This window comes from Doryrhamphus excisus, chromosome 13, assembly GCF_030265055.1.
Source record: "Doryrhamphus excisus isolate RoL2022-K1 chromosome 13, RoL_Dexc_1.0, whole genome shotgun sequence".
Lineage (NCBI taxonomy): Eukaryota > Metazoa > Chordata > Actinopteri > Syngnathiformes > Syngnathidae > Doryrhamphus > Doryrhamphus excisus.
In genome coordinates this window covers 8,132,935-8,155,829 of record NC_080478.1, presented here as the reverse complement: position 1 = coordinate 8,155,829, position 22,895 = coordinate 8,132,935, and the positions used below count along the sequence as shown (strand labels likewise).

The 22,895-nt window shown below is 40.8% G+C and overlaps 1 protein-coding gene across 7 annotated transcripts in view; it reads left to right on the top strand.

Moving 5' to 3' along the window:
- The window catches only part of msrab (methionine sulfoxide reductase Ab), a 68,946-nt gene that overhangs the window by 24,093 nt on the left and 21,958 nt on the right, over positions 1-22,895 (top strand). For 6 of the 7 annotated variants that reach the window (XM_058090836.1, XM_058090839.1, XM_058090843.1 and 3 more), the window contains 3 exons: positions 13,525-13,593; positions 13,707-13,826; positions 19,128-19,232. In XM_058090836.1, coding sequence (XP_057946819.1) covers positions 13,525-13,593; positions 13,707-13,826; positions 19,128-19,232 — 294 coding nt within the window. Of the gene's footprint in view, positions 1-1,161; positions 1,355-13,524; positions 13,594-13,706; positions 13,827-19,127; positions 19,233-22,895 lie in introns of those variants that run through there. The other variant, XM_058090842.1, reaches the window with a different exon arrangement.

Sequence of the window (22,895 nt, the reverse complement as noted above, 5' to 3'; positions counted from 1 at the left end):
ATGGATGGATAGATATGCTAAGAAGCTGTACTGTATATTGCATATTTTAAGCAAAAAAAATACCACTTTGTGATATAGGTCGAAATGCGTATTATTAGTATGCACTTCACTCTTTGCCCATTTTTAATGTTGTTTTTTCTGGTATTTTTCCAAATTGTTCAAATTTCATCTACAAAATTTTAGTAGTGTTTAGTTTAATTTTGGTGTTTAGTAGTAATGTTTTATTTTATGACTGTATTCCCTGTAGTATTATGATTTTTCGCTCAACCTAATTTAAAAAAATTGCTTCTCATAATATTTCGCAATATTTCACACTATTCTATTTTCTAAAATTACATTATTTTTCTTCATAATAATGAGTTTATTTTGTAAAATGGTGTTTTCTTATTAGAATATGACATTTTTCTCATTAATCTAAAAATGATTGCTGATTTTTCCATTTTGTCGCTTTTTGAATTTAAAAAAAAATGACTGTTCATTTTCTCTTTTTTTGACTATATTCTGCTTTTTTTTCCATTTCTTTCTTCCTGTAAATTTTTTCTCGTAGTTTATCGCTTAGTGAATTTATTCGCATAATATTTTGACTTTATTCTCATAAAATAGTTCTAATTTTGCATTGTTTTTTATTGGTTTTGCTGGAATGTGCCACTGGCCAATAAAAAATACCATCGCTGGCCGCAAATGGCCCCAGGAGGCAGTATGGGCACCCCTGTTCTCGTAGATTTAAATCGTTGCTCATCATACTCATCATACAGTTGCACAGTGAATGTATTTTATTATCGAGAATGCTGTTGTTGGTTATTTGTTTCGTTTTTTGAGTGCGTTCAGCAAGCTGTTCCCTTTTTGGATTAACACATCCAAAACCACAAAAGGCTTACCTACTCAGCCATAACTATTTCAACATGAGAAGCGTCCTTTCTGCCGTAAACGAGCACCGACAAATGGCATGCTCATTTGCATGCGGAACGATGCGGATATTTATTTAAATTTAATTTCATTCCCGCACACGGTGTGGCATAGGCTTTTTGTGCCAGAGTCATATTAACCCCTTGACTAGTTATTATGCGGGGCACGAGGTAGCCCACGCATAATGAATATTCATATCCATGGCGTTACCACCGGACGCCCTACCCCCTTCAATCCTCCACCCTCATCTCCTCCTCCTCACCCTCACTGTGCTGGATTGCTGCTTCACACTCAAGTCATTTTTTTTCCTTCTTAATCTCTCTGAACAAACTGTGTTTCTGGTGGCCTGCGTGGACCACACAGGCAGAGGAGATAATGTCAGATAAGACTCAGATGCCGAGTAGGGAGCGCGCCCTCGCGGGACGAGAGGAAAAAATGTCCGTCGCAGGTAATTAGCATCATGTCAAAGTTTGTCACCAAAGTGCTCAGGTGTGGTGCAGTTGCAACACAGCCGAAAAAATGAAAAGTTTTTAAACTAAATGTCAGAATACAAGTTGGTGCACAACATAATGCACAACAGTTTTCAAGGTTGCATCTATCATCTGTTTGTTGGTTACCACTTTAAAACATTGAATTTACTATTTACTATTATTTTATTAAGGGGTGTCAGTCAATAAAATATATACTATGTCTATTTTAAGTTTTTAATAGAACTATCAACATGCGACTGGGCAGTAGGTTTGCTTTATGTACATTTTTGTTTCTTAAACATTGTGTTTTTCTAAACAGTGCAACACAAAACGGACCTGGGTGTATAAAAAAAACAAAACAATGTACAAGTAGACGTTAATAAGGTAAAATGTCCGTCACTGAAATATCATTCCAAATCTAATTGTGACTAACATTACAAATAAAGGTTTGCAAAAACAACCACCAGCAAATAAAATTAAAACAGGGTGTTAGAAAAATAAATATTGACAACTTACACTATCGGACTACACTCTGAGGTATAGCTTATACCTCACTTCAAAACACTCTTTTACGGAGAGAGACACACACACACACACACACTATCACACTTTTCTTGGTCTGATTTCAACAGCGTGAAAGTATGACACAACATGCAAGTTTTATTCTGTCCTCCGTTCAATCACAAACGTTAATGAATTGCTTATAAATAATGATAATAACACTAATAAATTCCCTTTTACTGCCATCTCATTGAGCGCTGTGTGTGTGCCTTTGTCTCTGCATACTAAGGTGACACAAGCCCCAAAGCTGTCTTCGGCTATGCCTGCCGGTAACAAGCAGCTCATAACCTAGATTTTAGCTTGCAGCCGAGAGACAGCTTATAAGTTAAAAAATATATGTATACAACAACAACAAAAAACACTTATATGCCAAGGTACTACTGTATAGATGACAATAAAAAATAGCACATGCTCCAGCAGATACAGCAGATACAAATAACTTTGGTCTTGCTAAAAGAGCCACCTGACAGGGCAATGAAATTACTGTAAGTAAATACCCTTCAAAGACCCTTTTTGCTCTTAATTTGTTCCCAACATTTGTTCCCAACATTAACTGCCACGTTTTTTCAAACTATGGTGTGGGCTGAGGGTTAAACAGGATGTGTTAAAAAAATTTGTTAACTTGTTATTAACACATTAGCTTTAACAGTCCCAGCATATTATATAATTAAAATATTTAACTCTGATTAATTGCCCTTTTTCTGCAGTTAACTTGTAATTAATCACATTTAATTGCAGCTTAAAGGTTTTGATCTATAATAAGTACGGGAACTCCCTTTGTTGTAAATGATTTGATATCCAACTACAATGACAACTACATAAAATGTTATGTAAAGAGAGATCAATTTTGGAAATATGGCCATTATTTCAAAAATAATGTCAGAAAGAAAACAAAATGTGGGCAAATGAGACCTCTCACAATGACACAATCATGTTTTTTTGATTACAGTGTTAGAGCTCAAAGTAATCATTGGGTCACTTCTATTTATTATATTTTTAATATGTAAATACATCTTTGAGAGCGAGCGGTCAAGTTGACAAATGTGGAAAATACACCTTTGGTTCTGAATGAGGGGGTAGTGGTTCTTTTATTGGGACACCATGGAAAGATTCCGGTCAGATAATGGACACTTCATAGTCAACAAGCAAACAAGCAAACTACTATCAGCTAGTTTTTTCTAAGAATGCTACATTTAGGTGCATCACATAATGCCTGGTAGTTGCCGCTGCATTCACAGACACTTCACAGACACGAAAATCACAGCAAACACACCCATACATGCACATGCCACCCAAATCACACAAACCAAACACTTGTTCTTCTTACTCATAATAACAGTAAGACAATGTTATATAACAGATAAACTTTCTCCTTCAATTAGGTATGAAATGAATATGCAGAATTAAACCATAGCCATCCTGAGTGGACAAAAAAGTGAAGCCGTAATTCAATCCAGGATGCCAACATCAGAGTGGAATAAAATATATCTAAGATGATTACTTATCTATTTATCAAAGCTCATGTCAAAATGTCATCATGACAAAGTTTATGCATATTTCTACTTGTTGTGGGGAAGTGTAATTATACCTTGCAGATTTATTGTTGAGTTAGTGCTTGTGTTTTTGAGATACTGATGGGTTGTTATGTTGTCACGATTCCTTGCGCTTCCTTGATGTCTATGTGCAAATGTGGACCTAATACGCATTGTGCATTACTCAGTCTGCATAAGTTAAAGATAACATAACATAATACATATAAGGATTGGTTGTGGCGGCCTTTATAAAGTGCCAAAAAAGGCCAGCAATGTTAGTCCAGCGAACGGCTTTTGGATAGCATCCGTTTCGGTTAGAGACGAACCTTCTAGAATGAATGATGCTAACCAAGGTTCACGCTGCTTCAAATGGGCATGATAGGACCTTTTTTTGGTGGTGTGTGTGGAGGAGGGGTACAACATTATAGATTAAATTACAATCTCAAAATTAATTCAAACCCAACCATCCAACAGTATAAGCATGGAGTTTGTTTTTCACTGAGAATATTATGCGTCATTATTTGGTTTGTGTGGTAAAAAGTGCGATGGGTCGACGCTCACAACAATATACACAACTAATACAGGCAAAAACTATGGGATTTAAACTGTATTTTATTTTTTAAATATATTAATGCACCAAATTTCCAATATGTATTTGCATTTAGATAAAATTTGATGTACTGTAGTTTTTAACAAATGTGTTTTTTATCGCTTGTCTCTGCCCACAGCCCGGTGCCAGGTCTCGACCCAGTGGTTAAAATACACAAATATGGCTTACTAATGTTATTGCCCTATTTTTTGTAGCCTTTTTGCTGAGTGCAAGTATACAAATACATGTTTTCATCTTGTTTTTTCAGTTATTGATTATTGATTTATTGATTGATTCAGTTAATTTGAATCAAGTACTTCCCTGTTTTCCTGACAAAATACATCACATGACGAACATGTGAGTGCACTGGGGGAACACATTGTTGTAGCGTCCAGAGGCCCATCTGGGCATTATGCGCATGAAGGCTCCACCCCGTCGTAGGTTCCTGCGCCGTCTGTCCAAGCAGCTCGGAGACGCCGCATGGCACAAATCTGTTCCACGGCAGGGGGGGAGTGGCTTAGGTTTGTTTGAGTGTGTCCTTAGTCGGAGTTGTGGTATGGAACAGCATATTTGCAGTCAATAATGGCATCCCCACCTCTTTCAATAATGAACATCACTTCTATCTTGGCTTTAAAAGATGCTTCCATGTTCCGACGTCCTCCCTCCCAGTCTTTTTAATGTACCCGCTGACCTTGGTGAGAATGATCCAGTGGCAGATTGCTACATGGTAGGGGCACACCAGCTATTATTGTCAGGCAGTGTGGGATAGACTGCCAATATTTCTTCCAAACAGGATGGGGGAGGTCTAGCATCAATCTCTGCGATCTCTGTTCCATGCTTCACCGCCATAACTCTTAACAGCAGCTTCATGGTGAAAGTACATTTCCACAATTATATAGATATATATAGAAATTTTATTTTTCATTCCGTCTCTCTTTTTTACGGATGCTTTTGAAGGGTAGTCAAATGTATGCAAGGCACCGAATTAAACATGCAAATTGTGTATAAACAATATATAAATAAAAAAGAGATTTGCTCAAGGGCAAATAGCGGTCTTCAAATCTAACCTTAAACAAGGTTTCTGGATATGGATATGAATAACGTCGGGCATAATATTTACATGCACGGACATGAATGCCAAATTCATTATGGCCCATAATGATTAATTTGAACTTGATTCCTTTCCAGGATGTAAGGAGTGTACAATCTTCAATCATGTTCAAAAACAGTACAAATAATACATGCAGTCTCAAATGTATACATACACTCACTTCAAGCTTTTAGTAAATCTTGCTGAAGGTTCCACTGTATCCTAGCCCTATGGACTTCTTACTAGTAATTGTGATTGACTGCAGCTGATTTCTCTTTAAAGGGGAACTGCACTTTTTTGGGAATTTTGTCCATCATTCACAATCTTTATGTGAAACATGAACACATTTCTTTGCCTTTTTTGTGCATTATAACACAAGAAACGAGTTAATATATGCTGCTTACAATGCTGTCAGTGGGATACACCTATTTTGACTATGAAGCCCTCTAAAAAAAACCTCTAACAACATTGCGTTTGTTTGATATACATGCTGTGATCAAGCATTAGAGGGAACCTATTATGCTCATTTCCAACCCTTTGTATTGACCTGTGGTCTCCTATAGAGCAGCTACACACACAGAAAATTTAGCAGAATCTGCACTTATTCCAGCTGTGTTTCCTTTGATTTGTGCTTCCTGCCAAAACGGTCTGTTTGAATTTATTCCACCCACGGCCCACCGGGCGTACCCACTCCGTTGTGATTGGTCACAGGCCCAAAGTGCTTCCTATGAACCATATAAGGAAGTTTGCCCCTTTGTGACATCATGAAGGGGCAGTTTTACCACACCTTTTGAAACCAAGCATTTTGGGACATTCCAAACTTCTTTCAGGGCTAGTGGACAGAAGTTTCAGTCATGTTTTAAATAATCAAAATACAGTAACTATTACCAGGTTATCATCAGTGTACGTGTTAATGCATGATCACAGCATGTATATCAAACGATGCAATGTTTTTTTTCATAGTTGAAATAGGCGTATCCCAATGACAGCATTGTAAGCTGGCTTATATTAACTCGTTTTCTCATGTTATAATGCACAGATAAGGGAAAAGAAATGTGTTTTCATGTTTCAGACAAGGATTGTGAATGATTGGCCAAAATCAAGTGCAGTTCCTCTTTAGCATCGTAAAAATAGTTTGTTTGATAGCACTCATTGGAATGGAATAATGGGAAAGTATAAGAAACTCAGTGATGATCTAAGAAGCAGAAATGTGGATTTACACATGTCGGGAATGTCTTTTTGGGACCATTCTGGAAATAATGAAAATTACAAAATAATCCATTCCAACAATTTTATGCACAGTACGTCTAATTTATTTGGGTGTGTCATCAGTTTGTCAAGTGTCTGGAAGAAGAACCACATTGTCACCCTAAAACTGAGTTGCAGCAACACTATCTAGACAAAAGTGCCATGTCGGTTCACAGACATGAAGTGAAACAATTAAGAATATTTGGAGTTGGTCCCATATGGATGACTTTCCGTTAGATTTTTTGAGTGTCTGTAGGGATTTTGCCCATTCAACAAAAAGACAGTTGGGTCTATGGTCACTGATTTTGGACCTGAGTGATTGTCTGTCTGGCAGATCTGTCTTGTGTTGACATGCACGCTGTCAGGTTGTTACCATACACTCTATAATATACTTCCTATTATACTGACTATTAAGTTGGACACACAGCATTGTTCAAAATGTCTTCATAAGGAAGGTGAGGAATTACAATTCAAGGTGTCTAGTCCAAATATTAAAAGTCTCAGGATGTTGGCTTTGATAGATTATGGTTCAAAACAGCAAGGTGAAGTACAGTCAATGGAAAACAATTTGGAACAAGCCTGGATCTATTTTCAGTAGGCCTCATATTTTTTGCAGACCTTGCGGATGTGCTTCCCAATCTTACCCCTTCTGATTATTTTTGTGATTAACATACATAGAAGGCAACTGAGCCATTGGTAGTTGTTGATTTGGTTGTTCGGCTACAGAACAGATTATTTTACTCACAACATCCAATTTGGGGGACCCAAAAGGTCTACTCAGTCAGGAAAACAGAGTTTGATAAATGAGACATAACATGGAGTTGGGTTTTGGAGCCACACGGCCACATTGTGTTGTTCATTTGGCTGTTATCATTCTTGGACCACCTCCCCCAACAGCCTTACCTCCCCTCCCCTGTGTTACTCCCCCAAACACTCATCCTCGCCCCTTCCCATCCTCCCATACAGCAGAGGGTAGTTGGCACCAGTATAAAGCTTCAGCCTCCTCCGACGACTCGTGCCTAGCTTGCTGCCAACCTATGTGAAGCTGGGAAGAGGAGTAGCAAGAGGGAGGGAAGAGGAAGAGCAGAGAGGGAATGGACTTTTTTTTTTTTTTTGGAAGGGAACAAATCGAGCAGTCTGGAAATCGACCTTACCGTCACAGGTTTTGGCATCCGCGATAGCACCCCTCCCATGCTGCGCCGCTTGGACTCCAAATTTTGGTGAGAACCACGGGGGCCACGGGTTGAACCGGAGGCTAATAAAAACCAAATGCCCACTAAAACCAGTCAAACAGGACTTTGTCATCAACACTGTAAGATATATTGTTGTTTGTTTTGCCCTGGACTCTTGATGACCACTTTACCATGACCACCCGATTTGATATTTTGATTCCGATCAAGCCACACACAAACATCAGTGTAATGGCAACAATCTAGGTGACCCAAGTCTTCCGCTGTATCGTCAAAACAAAACGGTATGAAAGGAATTTTACCCATATCTTCTCCAAGTTAGGGAAACTCGCCAGCCGTTGTGGCTGTAAGGTGGGCTACTTCTTTAAGCATTTAGGGGTGTGAGTGAGAACTGGAGAAAGGAGGGAGGCTTGTGAAAAGGCGGCACCCTGGCACAGCCTGGACTTTTGCCAGCTCCTCCATGGGGGTCGGGGGGCTGAGAGGGTCAGTATGAGAGTGATTAGAATGTGTTGGTAAGAAGAGCATGAGGCATGATGGGAAAGTATAAAGTGAAGATGGTGAGTACGGTTAGACTTTGGTGTTTGTGTGTATTTGCTTGTTACTATAACAAATAAAGCCGATCAGCTGTTTTGATGAAAGTTTGTTGTTGGGAGGGTTTGTTCTTTAGCTGGGTTTTGCAGGAACGTTTTGGCAGGAGGAGAAAGACGTTACATTTTGGTGCAGATCCTGGTATTTACAGTTCACTTACATTCGGGCCTACTGGGGCAGTCAAAAAAAAGCTTGAGGTGTGTGACCGTTATCATTACTGCCTCCTAGAGTGTTGGAGTGGAATTCCAGGCAGTGTATCACAAGGTCGGTTCATGATTATTTTTTTGGTCATCTTTGGAATTGTTTGGCATTGACGGATTATAAACTAATTTAAACAGTTTTGCATACAAACAACATTATCAAAAGGTTAAATAGACCGGCAAAAGCAATGGAAGATACTGTCACGTAAGCATGGGCCCATATGAAATTCTGACGTTATGATAACCTCGGGCAAAAATATCACTGTTTCACAATATCATCATTCCAGCTCAAAAATGTGTTATTTTGAAATATATTTAGGGCGGCATGGCGGTCTAGACCTCACAGCTAGGAGACCAGCGTTCAATTCCACCCTCGGCCATCTCTGTGTGGAGTTTGCATGTTCTCCCCCGTGCACGCGTGGGTTTTCTTCCTCCCACATTCCAAAAACAAATTGTCCCATAGGTATGAATGTGAGTGTGAATGGTTGTTTGTCTATATGTGCCCTGTGATTGGCTGGCGACCAGTCCAGGGTGTACCCCGCCTCTCGCCCGAAGACAGCTGGGATAGGCTCCAACACCCCCGCGACCCTCGTGAGGAAAAGCGGTAGAAAATGAATGAATGAATGAAATATATTTATTGAAAATCTAATAAAAATAATTTGTAACCATATAATAGAACACGCCGACAGTGAAAAGAACTGAATTCTTTACATAAATAAATAAAATGCAGTTTTCAGTGCAGTCTACTGTAGCTAATCCTGCAACTCAAGCAGAATTAAAATAAATGCAATTAAATGGCTCACAATATAAAAAAGAAAAAAAAAACTCATAATGTTATGTAAATGTGCAGGTCACACTTTTCCGCAAACTTCTGTTGCCAGGTTAAGTGATTGTTGTTAGCAACTGAAATGTTTAATGTTGGTTCTTGCTTGTTGTTCAGTGGAGAGTAAACAGTTCAAACCACTTATCCTCAATTCCTCCACATTTGGTGACCCTCGCCGTTAGTAATATGTCAACCAATACATGTCGACAACATCTCGGCCATACCGGTGCTGCTCAGTGCTAACGAGACACTATCTATGCCACTATCACCGCTATCTATGCTCGACTTTTGGCAAGACAACCCATGGTTTTCAACACTTCGAAGCCATTTCATATATGCATGTTATTAAAATAATAGTTTACTCTGTTTGTCAGTTTTCAACCATGAAACAATAAGCAACCTAAACAGTGTCAAGTAGTTAATTTGTCTATATTGGATGGATTGCATCGTCGTCTTATATACTGCCTGAAGTCATGGAGAGCTGAAAGCTTCTCTCATCTTTTGCATCTTCTTGGCCATTTAGTCATGTTGCTGCTTTGGCAGGCCGCTCTCTCCTCCTCCCACTCCTCCTCCTCCACCACTTCTCCTCACACTCACTGATTCGCCATATTCAGTACTTTTTTATTTATCACTTTGGTCAGAAATGTTCATATAGTAGGAGGTGAAGGAAGACTGCTTTTGTTTTCCTTCCACCTATACGTTATCCTTTTTTTTGTTGTTTGTTTAACTGAGAAAGTACACTCACAGATGTACATGTTGGTTTCGGCTGACAGAGCTCTTTAACATGGCTTGGCACTACTGCACAAAGACACAACAGGACTGCCTGAGGGCTGCAAGTGACAATTTAGGAGTTTATGCCACTGCAATCTGTTACTCCACACAAGAAAATAAATTTGGTGTCATTCTAAACCATCGGTCTCAAACATGCAGCCCGTGGGCCAAATGTGGCCCGCAGGACACTAGTTTGAGGCCCCCGCCTTGATATGAAAGTTTAATGTTAGTGCGGCCCGCGCAAGTTTGATATGGATGTTGTATGGTATCATGTACCCAGAAAAAATTATTACGTTTGATTAATGTTCATGTTAAAGGTTAAATAACTGTTAATAGTTATCCTCCCTATCCATGTGGAAGTGGTAAGTTTTTGGCTATTTAAGTTTAAAGGAAATAACTTGAAGGCTACCGTTTAGGTCGCTAGCTCTCTAGTTTGCGAGTTAGCATGTGTCTCAAGACCCTGCAGTTGCGCAATATGTTGTAAATAAAAAGAGTATAAATGTGACTATAGTCGTGTTTTGTCATGTCTACAGGGCTCTAATAATGCTTTGTTAATTTTAATCTGAAAAAAATAATTTGTCTACCCACCAACTATATGTGGTTTCTTAAGTTTTTATTATTTTCCCTTTTATTATTATTATTGTTATATTATTATTTATTCTTGATTTGTTTATTTATTTTTCATCTTATTTTGTGTAGAAAAATAAAAAGTAAGATATTTGAGAACAGTGGAATGTTTTATCAGAGCTTTTCTTGTAGAAAATTGGAACCAAAGCAAAATTTGTTAATTATTATTTTTTTTTTAATAAATGTGTTTTTTTTGTTTTTGGAAAACGTGATGCGGCCCAGTCTCACCCAGACACGAGCCCCTTAGTAAATTGAGTTTGAAACCCCTGTTCTAAACCCTTAAATTATAATTTTGCAGATAGTTTCCAAAAGAAACATTAGGATTTTAATACCGTGGATGTCTATGTAACATAGCAGTCTTCCTATTGCAACAAAAGTCTCTTTTACACAGGCATCATGCAGTCACAGAAGTACCTTTGCCTTTTACACAGAACCCAGTGATGCGGAATACTGCTGCAATTGTGTATGCTTTCACACAACAGAACATCACATGCATGTACTGTACTGTATATAATACATGTCTGACACTGACAATTGTTCTCAAAAGTGGAATATTCCCAGGGTGATTTTATCTCCCATTCCGTGTAGGTGCTGTTCACACAGAACAGAATGTCCGCAAAATGTCTGTATTTAGTGGGCTGTGTGAAAAGGTCTAGTGAGTCATTTCTGCCTCGACTAGACTGACTGGTTGTTGCTCTGTTATTCAAACAGTGTCCTTTACGAACGAGACAGGACAAAAAGATGCTAAGAGTAATCGCTTCATCAAAAATTTACTGCAGGTAACTACAGGTCTTTGGCCTGCTGTTGCAGGATAACACCATGTAGGAAATGAACTCTTATCACTCAGATTAGACTTTGTTTGCATTCAGGTCTTTGTCAGACATCGTATCTCCTAAGCAGCTCTCTCAGCATATCTCGCCTTGACCTCAGGAGCGACTATCCATTATTGCCGTGTGACGAAGCTCACAGTGCACCCAGTGGCCCTATTTATCTGTAGACTAATATTAGTGGTTGCAGTACAAACCAGCCTTGCTTAGCGGAGATTTGCTCGCTAAGTCACCTCAGTCTTCTTAGCTAACACTAATACCTGCCCCCCCGCACATCTGCGGGCTGCGCAGACACCACATGCATGCCTAGTTTGCACACACTGACTTCCTTTTTAGCGCACTAATGCCGCGCAGCACCCGTTGGCAGTTAAGCGCCAGCCCCTTGCCACCTCTCAGCACTTTGTACTAACACTATCTCCAGGGTTCCTACGCAAGTATGGAAACATATGGAATTTGATTTTATAAATGTCTTGCTTTGGAAAAGTATGGGGAAAATATTCATGTTTCAAAGATTGTTATCCCTGTCTTAAAAGATACAATTTTGAATAACTTCATTTAAAATAATGTGAGAGCACATAGTAGGCAACATATTCAGCATAATGAAAATAAACAAAAAAAATTAAATTAAAGTAAAATTTAAAAATTTAAAAATTTAAAAATTTAAAAATTTAAAAATTTAAAAATTTAAAAATTTAAAAATTTAAAAATTTAAAAATTTAAAAATTTAAAAATTTAAAAATTTAAAAATTTAAATTTATTACATAATTTACTTGATACGAGGGCTGCAACTAATGATTATTTTTGTAGTCAGTTAATCTGAAACATTTCAATGAATCAAGTAATTGAGTAACCAAACCAGACCAAATCAATACGAACTAAACACAAACAGTTAGTGGTTTTGGTCCGCATCAAAAAAAGAGTCAAAAATGTTGATCACTGAGATGACGGAGTCAAAGCAGCTGTGTGTGAATATCTGGTTTTGCCTGTGAATATTCTCACTTATCCAGGTCATTCTATTGTATTCTCAGGGCATTGACTCAATCACAACAGGACTGTTCAGGTTGTCTTAGAAGACATTTTGCCTCTCATCCGAGCAGGCTTTAGTCCATGCTCAATGACTATATGGGGCAAACACTAGTCCGACTACATAGGACAGCTCTAATTTGATATAAAGACAGTAGGTCTGCTTTCATAGATGAGGAAGGGGATTTTATAATATTTATATTTGAGAGACTGAGGATATGTCAATGTGGGTTTTTTTCATGGGACCCAGAATTCCTGGCTGCACCCCTTGCTAACGACTGAGAAAGCTGATCATCTCGTACGATGGCTGCAGTCTGTCATTGTACTAGCCACAGGCGATTGGATTTTGTGATTGGCAGATGCCGATCACATGATTTTTGACAGAAATCAGTTGATACTGATCAGTGACCCCTAATTTTTTAGGGGTCATTTTTGTTTCAATTTGTGGAAAGAAAGTTCAACAGTTAAAAGCCTCATGCCTTAGATCATACATGCAATGTTATGAAACACTTCAAAATGTACCTGCATATTGTTTTTTGACATATTAAATTTAAAAAGGGGTCGAGTGGTTAGCGCGCAAACCTCACAGCTAGGAGACCAGGGTTCAAATCCACCCTCGGCCATCTCTGTGTGGAGTTTGCATGTTCTCCCCGTGCATGCGTGGGTTTTCTCCGGGTACTCCGGTTTCCTCCCACATTCCAAAAACATGCTAGCCCAAATTGTCCATAGGTATGAAAGTGAGTGTGAATGGTTGTTTGTCTATATGTGCCCTGTGATTGGCTGGCGACCAGTCCATGGTGTACCCCACCTCTCACCCAAAGACAGCTGGGATAGGCTCCAGCACCCCCGCGACCCTCGTGAGGAAAAGCGGTAGAAAATGAATGAATGAAATTTATAAAGGCCATGTTAAAATATTGAACCCAATATCGTCTATTTCCTCATCTCATGATCTTAGTGTGTCCTGACACCCTTACAGGCATTCATAGGCCTTTTAACACATTTTATAGGCCTTTTTGTATGCATACTGTTGTATAATAATTTAATAGTTCATCCCAACTTGTCCCTTTTTTCATGCACAGACAGACACGCAGTCAATGGCAATACCACCGTGCACCCTTTTCCAGAAGGCATGGGGATCATCATGTTTGGTAAGATGATCTAATCCCATTTCTTCATTTCTTACACTCAGTTATCAGTTATAATAAAATGATGCCATAAGCAGCACTGATGTTTTTTTTTTGTTTTGTTTTTTTACATGCAGGTATGGGTTGCTTCTGGGGAGCTGAGAAACTTTTTTGGAAGCTTCCGGGGGTCTTCTCCACACAGGTGGGCTTCGCCGGTGGCTTTACCCCCAATCCCACCTACCACGAGGTCTGCTCAGGTAATAAACTCCGCCCCCTCGTTTTTGCCACAGATGAATATTAGGTCCAATTCCCTTTGAGGAGTGGACTGTCAAGACACCCCGCTGCATTTTGACACCATAAAAGAGAGAAAATTAAAAAGGCAAAAGGACCACAGTCAGACTCATTATAGCGCTCACATCTTCCCCTCCGCCTTCCCTTCATCTGCAGGCAACTTCTACACCGAATGCACTGCTCCAGATGGGCTGCATTCCCCCCTCCCACCAATCCCCCTCTACCATCCCCACCCACCCATGACCTACTTGTAAGGATTGGGCTCCGTTCTGTTCTATGCGATGCTTTGCTATGCTGTACTGTTCTGTGGTGTGCTGCGGCATCTCTCAGCAGAGTTTACCATGTATGAAGCGCCATCAACTAGACTGATTTGGCATAGCGGAGGTAAAGGCATAAATCTCAGAGCCGTCAAACATCCTGGTTACCTGTCTGTGTGTGTGTGTGTGTGTTCCCATTTTCCTCATCAAGATTCTAATAGATTCATGTAGGGCATTGATATATAATTCAAATGAAGATGTCTGGCTCTGTTTGACTCTTGCACACTTCTCGCGTGCTTTAATTATGAACTCCTCCCTCGCCGTGGGCACACAGAGAACAAGCACAGAGTCCCGATGGCGGACACAGCAGGATTGGACGTGGAAAAGGACGCCAGAGGCGCTTTTGTTGGCAGACATTCTGATTGTAGAAACCCTTCAAGGGAATGCGCTTCAGCTATAGGATGACAGGAAAAAAACAGATTGAGAGCTGTATCATAGAGAAGGAAGAGGGAGGGCGGAAATAAACTTTTTTGACAGGGGAAGAACATTTGAAGGAAAGGATGGTGGCCTGTCTGTCAGTAGAGAAGGTGCTGGTGTTGCTCCAGTGGCCGTGACGGGGAAGAACAGTGCGACTGCACCGGACCAAAGAGCTGTCAACACAACAGGGTCAGGATGGTCAAAGAAAAACAGACAGAAGAGAATGATGGAACCGCTAGTGAGGCCACATGAAAGGGCAGACTCGAGAAATTGGATGGTCTGACGTAATAGGTTAAAGAGTTGTACAAATTGCTTTAATGTAAGATATTATTCATTTCCATGACAGTATTACACCCAGTAAGTATTCGAACAAATAAATACCTCAAATAAATTTGAACCACCACAAATAGATTTGGTTTACATGTTCTCCCCGGGTTTCGTGGGTTACTCCGGTTTCCTCCCACATTCCAAAAACATGCTAGGTTAATTGGCGACTCCAAATTGTCCATAGGTATGAATGTGAGTGTGAATGGTTGTTTGTCTATATGTGCCCTGTGGCGGGTGATGTAGCCCGCCTTTCACCCGAAGACAGCTGGGATAGGCTCCAGCACCCCCGCGACCCTCATGAGGATTAGTAGTAGAAAATGAATGAATGAACAAATAGATTTGGCGCTATCTGTTCGCCTTTACTCATTAACATATTATGCTGTGAATGTACTTTGTCGATTACGATTCAACGTGATAGATGGCATTGTAACTCTGCTTCTTAACTCGCCTCATACCCAGCTAGTCTGCTAGATAATAAGATGTAGCAAGAAGGATCAGTGTTGCAAACAAATGCAACTTCTACATTCTACGCTGGTCACAAAGTGTCATTAATGTCGATGGCATCTTAACTGAGCTTAACACACCTCATAAGCACGCACATGGTCTGCCAGAGAATAAGATGTAGCAAGAGGGATCAGTGTAGCAAACACATGTAACTTTTACGTTCTACACTGGTCACAAGGTGTCATTAATGTTACAGTAATGCAGTGCTTTGCAATTATTTTCTGTCAAGCCCCCACCCCCCACAAGGGACAGAAATGTTTTCGTTTAAATGTTTTCATTTATCTGTACTGTACAGACTGGACAAAACGGAGAGCATACAAGCATATTCAAGAGCCAAATTGCATGTTGAGTACTATAAATTTAGACACATTGGTATGTCTGCATTAAAATGAAAGCCCCCCCCCCCACCCCCACAGCAGGCAACTCTGAACCCCTGACGTCACTTCCTGTCTGCCAAGCACTCATCTCCCCTAGTTCCACACATGCACACGGGTTTTATGTCATAAATGGTGCGTGCATAGATGTGCAAAGAAGACTGTAGGGGTGTTACTTCACGTGTACAAGGCTCTAATAGTGTTAAACAAATTTAGAAGGTTGTAGACAGGTTTTCTATGCTTTAACTACATAGATATTCCATTCATAAATAAGGAATCCTATTTTACGGATACTCGCTTATCACATTTGGTCTGGAACCAATTAATTATTACTTTATATGCTAACTTTCTTTCAATGTGGTTGTACATGTCTTACTTTTTGGAAGTACCTTGTCCATCACCAGTCAGGATAAACAGTGATGAATCACACACATTAAGAATAACTGAGCACATGTACATTAAGATTGAGGACACGTTCCCGCTCACAGCCCTACAGCGTTCCGACAAAAAGCACTAAGAAGCAAAGATTTCTTTCCTCACTTTAAAGGTAGAGAAAGTTTTGACTGCAGGGGGTGAGAGGACAGCGTACTTTGTCAAAGTCACAACGGCATCCATCCTGACGCACTCCCTCAAGGCGTTTTCGCACCTGCCTTGTACAGTTGGGCTGAATTGAACGGTTCATTTACCCCCTCGGTGAAGTCTATTTGGACAGGTGTGAATGCAGCGATCACACACAGCGGATCAAAACAACCGGACGTTGTTGGAAGATGCTGTGTCGATCTGGTAGCAAAAATAAAAGTTTGTGGTGGAAACATGCTATCCGCCATACAGGAATGTGGAAGGTCTACTTCCTGTAATTGCAGTTTTATTTCTTCAGCAATATGCCCATAAACAGACGTTCCAAAGGGTTTGTTGTGAAGGTTTTGTTTGCTTGTTTGATGAAAGTGCAATACTGTCACACTACTTGTCCATTTAGAGAGGACACTAATCAAGGAAAGTGTAAACAAAGTGTTCAGTGCCGTCATTGGGGGAATAAAGTAGCCTCTAGCAACACGAGTACAATTAAATTAAAAAGGGTGATGTGATGGTGCAAAAGGCCATTGCCATCCACATGGCTTTTCACCCTGTTAGTTGAAGGGTCCTTGAAAACAACAACATCTACTGTCACCATTCAGGTGTCATGATGGTTGTATGCATATTTTGCACATTTTTGCAACTGCAAAGTGTATTTTTTTTTTGCTGGAATCATTAGAGTGGAAGGAGTAGAGATTGGCAGAGAGATTAGAACGTGCCGAGATTTCTCGTTTGGAGAAAAGCTGTTGCACAAGAACAGGGCAGCCATCGCTACTATGAATGGTAATACAGTTTAATATGAAAGTGGCAGGGCGGCGGTTAGCGTGCAGACCTCACAGCTAGGAGACCAGGGTTCAATTCCACCCTCGGCCATCTCTGTGTGGAGTTTGCATGTTCTCCCCGTGCATGCGTGGGTTTTCTCCGGGTACTCCGGTTTCCTCCCACATTCCAAAAACATGCTAGGTTAATTGGCGACTCCAAATTGTCCATAGGTATGAATGTGAGTGTGAATGGTTGTTTGTCTATATGTGCCCTGTGATTGGCTGGCGACCAGTCCAGGGTGTACCCTGCCTCTCGCCCGAAGACAGCTGGGAAAAGCGGTAGAAAATGAATGAATGAATGAATGAATGGAAGTGGCAGTGTGCAAGGCATTATTGGAAGTGCACATTAAGTGCTTTTTCCACACCGTGCAATGTAACCTACCTCAATGTTTCCAGCGTCAGTGAGTGACATGTGGCTGTTAAGCAACTGCTTGCTACCTGATTATTGCGCCTTGCCCGGGAACGGTGGGTGGCTGCTCTCGACCAACACTCTGGTTCTCCTGGTCACCATAGGTGCCACAGGAAGTCAGTAAGACCATCTTGGAATCGCACGAGTGGGGTGCACGAGTCTAGTACAATTCCCAGTGACAAACATACATGAACCGCACCTCGTAGGCAGAGTCACATGCCCCATTCACAATCTAAAAGCTACCAACAAAGGGAGAGCGGCAAGCATGTAGGTGTCACAAATCACTTGCCCCATAAGTGCAACACACACAACCTCTCTGGTACTCTACTTCCTCTACGTGGACACTCTCACCTTCCTGGCAAAGGACACATTGGTGTTCAAAGTGTGTTCAGTATAGCCAAGCACCGTTTTCTCTGAGCATGGTAACGAATGACATGGTTCATGCCTGTCATCAGAAACTTCTTCTATACTGCAAAGTCCTTATGCAACGTTGTCTCGTTTACACCATAAAAGCCAAAGTGAGTCCACGCTTTTGATCTTCTTTATCTGTGATGTTCCAATTTTTCAACTGGCCTTAAAATTTAAACATATACATATATGGTAATGGTAATGGTTTAATTTCATTTGAACATGCATCAGATTACAATTGAGTGCATCCCATAATCAGTTCACATGTCCAAAAGGAGTAGGAAGAAGCAAAGCTTATTAAATCCTACTCTGTTACTTTTACAATCAGTAACTGTTGCATTTGTTCACTTCCTGCTTTCCATAGTACAGTTTAAGGTTTTTTTTTTTGTTTTGTTTTTTTAATAATGCACCTCGTGCCGAAGTAGCAGGTGATATGAGCATCCAATGCCATAATGGGTACCATAGTAAGTGTCAATATAGTGATATATATAGCACATCATGACTGGTTCAAGACTCTTCATCCTTGTATTTAGCAAACATCAACTGCTTGTATTGTTTCTTGAATTGGCTCATCGTTGTGCATTGTTTGAGGTCCTTACTCAATCCATTCCATAGTTTGATTCCACATACTGAAATGCTATGGCTAGCATAACGTAGTCCTAGCATATAAGTCTTTCAAATTTAGATCTTCCCTGAGATCATATTTCTCCTCTCTTGTAGAGAAGTATTGGATGACATTTTTAGGTTTTTTAGCCTTATGCATTATTTTAGCTGTTTGGAAATTAACTATATCAGCAAGTTTAAGAATTTGTGATTTTACTTAAAGTTGCTGATGTAGTTAATTTTCAAACAGCTAAAATAATGCATATTGCGTGTTACCATAACAAAATAAGTGGTAGCGCAACACTTTCACTGTTTTAGCTAATTTAATTTAATTGATATCATTTTATATACACCATCATCTTTTATGTTTTATTGTTTTTCTCCTGCTGTTTAAACACTTTTTTTGGTGTAAGCTATTGTAGAATCCCACAAAAAGTCCTAACGGTCCTGGCAGTTGAAAATAAGTGTGAATGGGATTTGATCAACCAAATCACATTTGTGTTCCTTCCTGCAGGCCTTACTGGACACACCGAGGTTGTGAGGGTTGTCTTCTCTCCTGAAGACATCAGCCTGGAGATGCTGCTGAAGCACTTTTGGGAGAACCATGATCCGACACAAGGTAGTCGATGCGTCGCTCACTCGCACACACAAAACTCCACACAAAAACGTCGCCTATCACACAAGAAGAATCCCGAAGGGGCAAAGGGTGTATTAGAGCAGAAGGATGCTGCCCAGACGTGCACACGTGTACGTTGTGGTGGGGAGGGATGTCTCATGGGTGTAAGTCAATGCCAGACAGTGTTAGTGTGTCTCAGCTCCATCCATCCATACAGACACATGTCAGTATGGTGGATGAAGTCCCCCTAAAACCATGTCTGTGTAGCTTCTCAGTCGTCCTGGTAATCCACAATGGTTGAATCACGGCAATGTTGACGAACCTTCAATCATAAAATGCAAAAGAAAAAAATCTATAGTGATAGTTCGGAGGGGTGTCATGAGTCAGTTCACGAGACAAGACGCAAGACTACAAGAACGACACAAGATTTTAACATTACTTTGAAGAAAATTGCGATAAAGAAAATATATGTCGCTATATTGCAATCTACTAATTGAATTTCTACTATGTTACATTGCATTGCTTCTCACAAGGCTACATTCTTTTGCACTGTGTGTGCATGCTAGCAGCCCCACCTCCACTCACCAAGACAAAGAGATTGTATGACTGACAAAGGGTCTCACTCCGTTCATGCTGTTGTTCTATTGAACAAACGTGGTAAGGTGCTGAAAACAATGCACAGAGCGAACGCCTCTTCCTGACTGTTTAGAGGCTGAGTGATGAGTAAAACAGAACTATCGAGTTCATATTCAATTATTGTGTGATTAATTAATTTTTTTTTTACATTTTTTCCTTTATTTGGGCAAATATATGAAGCATTACAGTGCATTTCTTACATCAATCAAAATATAACTTTCCATTATTTTTTTCATTTGTATTCAACTATCTGATCACAAGCCCAAAAGGAGTAGGCTGAAGCAAAAGCTTATAAATGCCTACCCCTTTTTGCAAGATATAATCATGTGCATGCCACTGTTATTATCATTGTAATATTATAATTATTATTATCATTATCATTATTATTATTGATTTATTATTTTTCTGAAGAAGAAATCACATTTAATCTTGTGACAAAAAATCTTGCAGCAAGTAGCACTGTCACCGGAATTTAGAAGTTTGCCTGGGAAGGGAGACTAAACTCTATACTCTACAGGGCAACCATGACACAAACCTGTGTTGTTCCATTTTCTGTTCCGTGGTCATCATTACTTTGTAGATGACAATTTGGTAGCGTTTGTTCAACTTTAGAGGCAAACATTTTGGCCGGACTCTATTTGATGCAGGAGGTTCAAGTGTTTTATGTGGACAAGACCATTAATGGCACACCTTTTTTCCCCCCCGCTGCCTGTCTTCTCCATCTCTTTTTGTGAGGTTCTCTTGTTTCGCCTGCTCACTGGAGGAGGTGATGTAAGAACATTAATGCACCAGGAGGGCGCTGGTGGAGCGTGCGCATGGAGGGAGCAGGGCATGAGAGAGAGCGAGGGGACGGGCAAAGAGCTACTCTGCTCACTCATATGGAATGGAAGGGCGAAGGGGGCGGGGGGGCGGGGGGGGGGGGGGTGGTATGACAAGTTGGAAAGAGGTGAATCAAAGATTTATAGGCCTTTGCTCGTCACTGCCACACACATACACACAGCATGTAGCCACTGACATTACTTGAGTTGATGCCGTCATGTTTTGCATCCGTCATGATTGCGTTTACATATTCAGTGTGACCCAGATGCAGAATAAATGTCGGCAAGCTCATATCAAGAAATGAGAGATGTCAAGAAAGAGAGAAATTAAAGAGGTCTAGAAGGTCAAGAGAAGCAGGGATAGTGTTATGGTGTATTTACTGTAGGTTGTGTGCGTTTTTCCTCGCTATGGGTCCAAAAGCGTAGTCATGCGATTCCCCCCTGACTCACAGACTTCTCATGTTTTATTTACAGCCTGTGCAGTTTGTCTACGCCACAGTTAAGAACAGTTCCAAAATATATTTTCTTATATTTTTCTATTTTATATTGAGTTTTACTTCCTGAGCGTGACTTCCTGCTGTCTCAACCGTCACACCTCCCCTCCTACCTCACCGATTCTGGGTTCACATGTAGCAGAAATTCTCTCTGTGATTTGACAAATGTGGCGTGATGTGGCCCGCTGGCTGTGCCTTCACGCGTACTTAAGCTCCAATTTATTCCGTCCACCTTATAGAGATGCTCTTGGAGTAAATGCAGGAAGTTTCGGGATATCAACACAGACACACACACACACACACATACACTATTGCATGCACACTTTTGTCGACACAGCTGTCACATATGTGTGCATGTTTAGAGTTCATGCACTCATTTTTATAACGCATGTGTTTTGGGATCCTCGCCTCTCCGCTTTGCCTCAGTTCAAAAGGGTTTAGTCCCGACAACGTGATGTCGGGGCTGCGTCGGCTCCGCCAATCCCGGCCTGGATAGCAACATTAGCAGCCAATCAGAAACTCCCGGCAGCCTTTGCTGTGTGCCCTCTTTCCATATTCAGCAATGCTATAGTCTGCCGGCTTCTCTGGGATGTTGCATAAAGACGACCCCCCCTAAACCCCCACCCAACCCACATCACATCCCCAAATTCAAGACGCACGGCTCCTTATGTCTTGAGTTATGACAACTCTTCAATAATGCAAGCTCACACATGAGCGCACGGCGACAAACGCTGTACAGTCAAAGTGACATCGGCGTGTCAAAGTGCAAGCCTGGATTTGATGACAAGCTTATATATACAGGCTCTCAACTTACTCCCACGCATGAACTGCTTTATTTTAATTGTTCATGCACCCAACCAGGCTGCCTATATGAAGGCCTTGATTTTTATCCCCCATGTTTCCCTCAAGGAGCGTCTTTTCTCGCTGCTCCATTAACCTGCCAAAATCTCATCCCTCTGTTAAGCCCCGCAATCAGCTTTTTATTCCCCAACTCATGCAAACATGTTCCAATTCTCCTCTTTGAACGTCCGTTCCCCAACCCCCCTCCCTTTCTGTCGGTTATCCCGGTTCTTTTCCTCCCCCCCTTTGCCACATTTTGTTCCAGTTCACCTTGCTCACAAACCTTCGCCTCGCACATCTCACCTGTACCCCATCCTCGTTACGGCGGGCCCTAAAAGCAGGCAAGCGAGCGACTGAGCGAACATGCGGGCCCCTCAGCCCGTCAGCACATCCGCAGAGCAGCGCAGTGAGTCGACTTGCTCCCCGAGGCCATCCGCTCACCACATAAACACTCTCGCTCCTCTTTTATCTCTTAGTCACTCTCTCCTCCTAGCTCCTCATCCTCAGCCCCCCCCCCCCAACCCCCACATCATCCCTGCTCTTCCTCAACTCCCCTCCTCCACCCCGCCGCTGTTCATCTTAACAGCCCAGGCCTTCCCCCTCCTTCTCTTTGTTTCCTTTCCTCCTTCCATCCTTTCTTTTATTTTTTGAGGCCATGTACTATTTATGATATGAGTTGCTGATTCTGCATCAGTGAATGATCAGCAAGACTATTCTGGAGGTCGTTCAAGTCTATCGCAACATGTTTGATCGTGTCTGCTGCTACAAGTAGGGACTAACGGTACGCCTTCATCACGGTTCAGTACGCACTTCTGTTTTAAGGTCATGTTGTGGTTCATTTTTATTGAAGTAAGGGAACAAATGCAAAACATGGATCT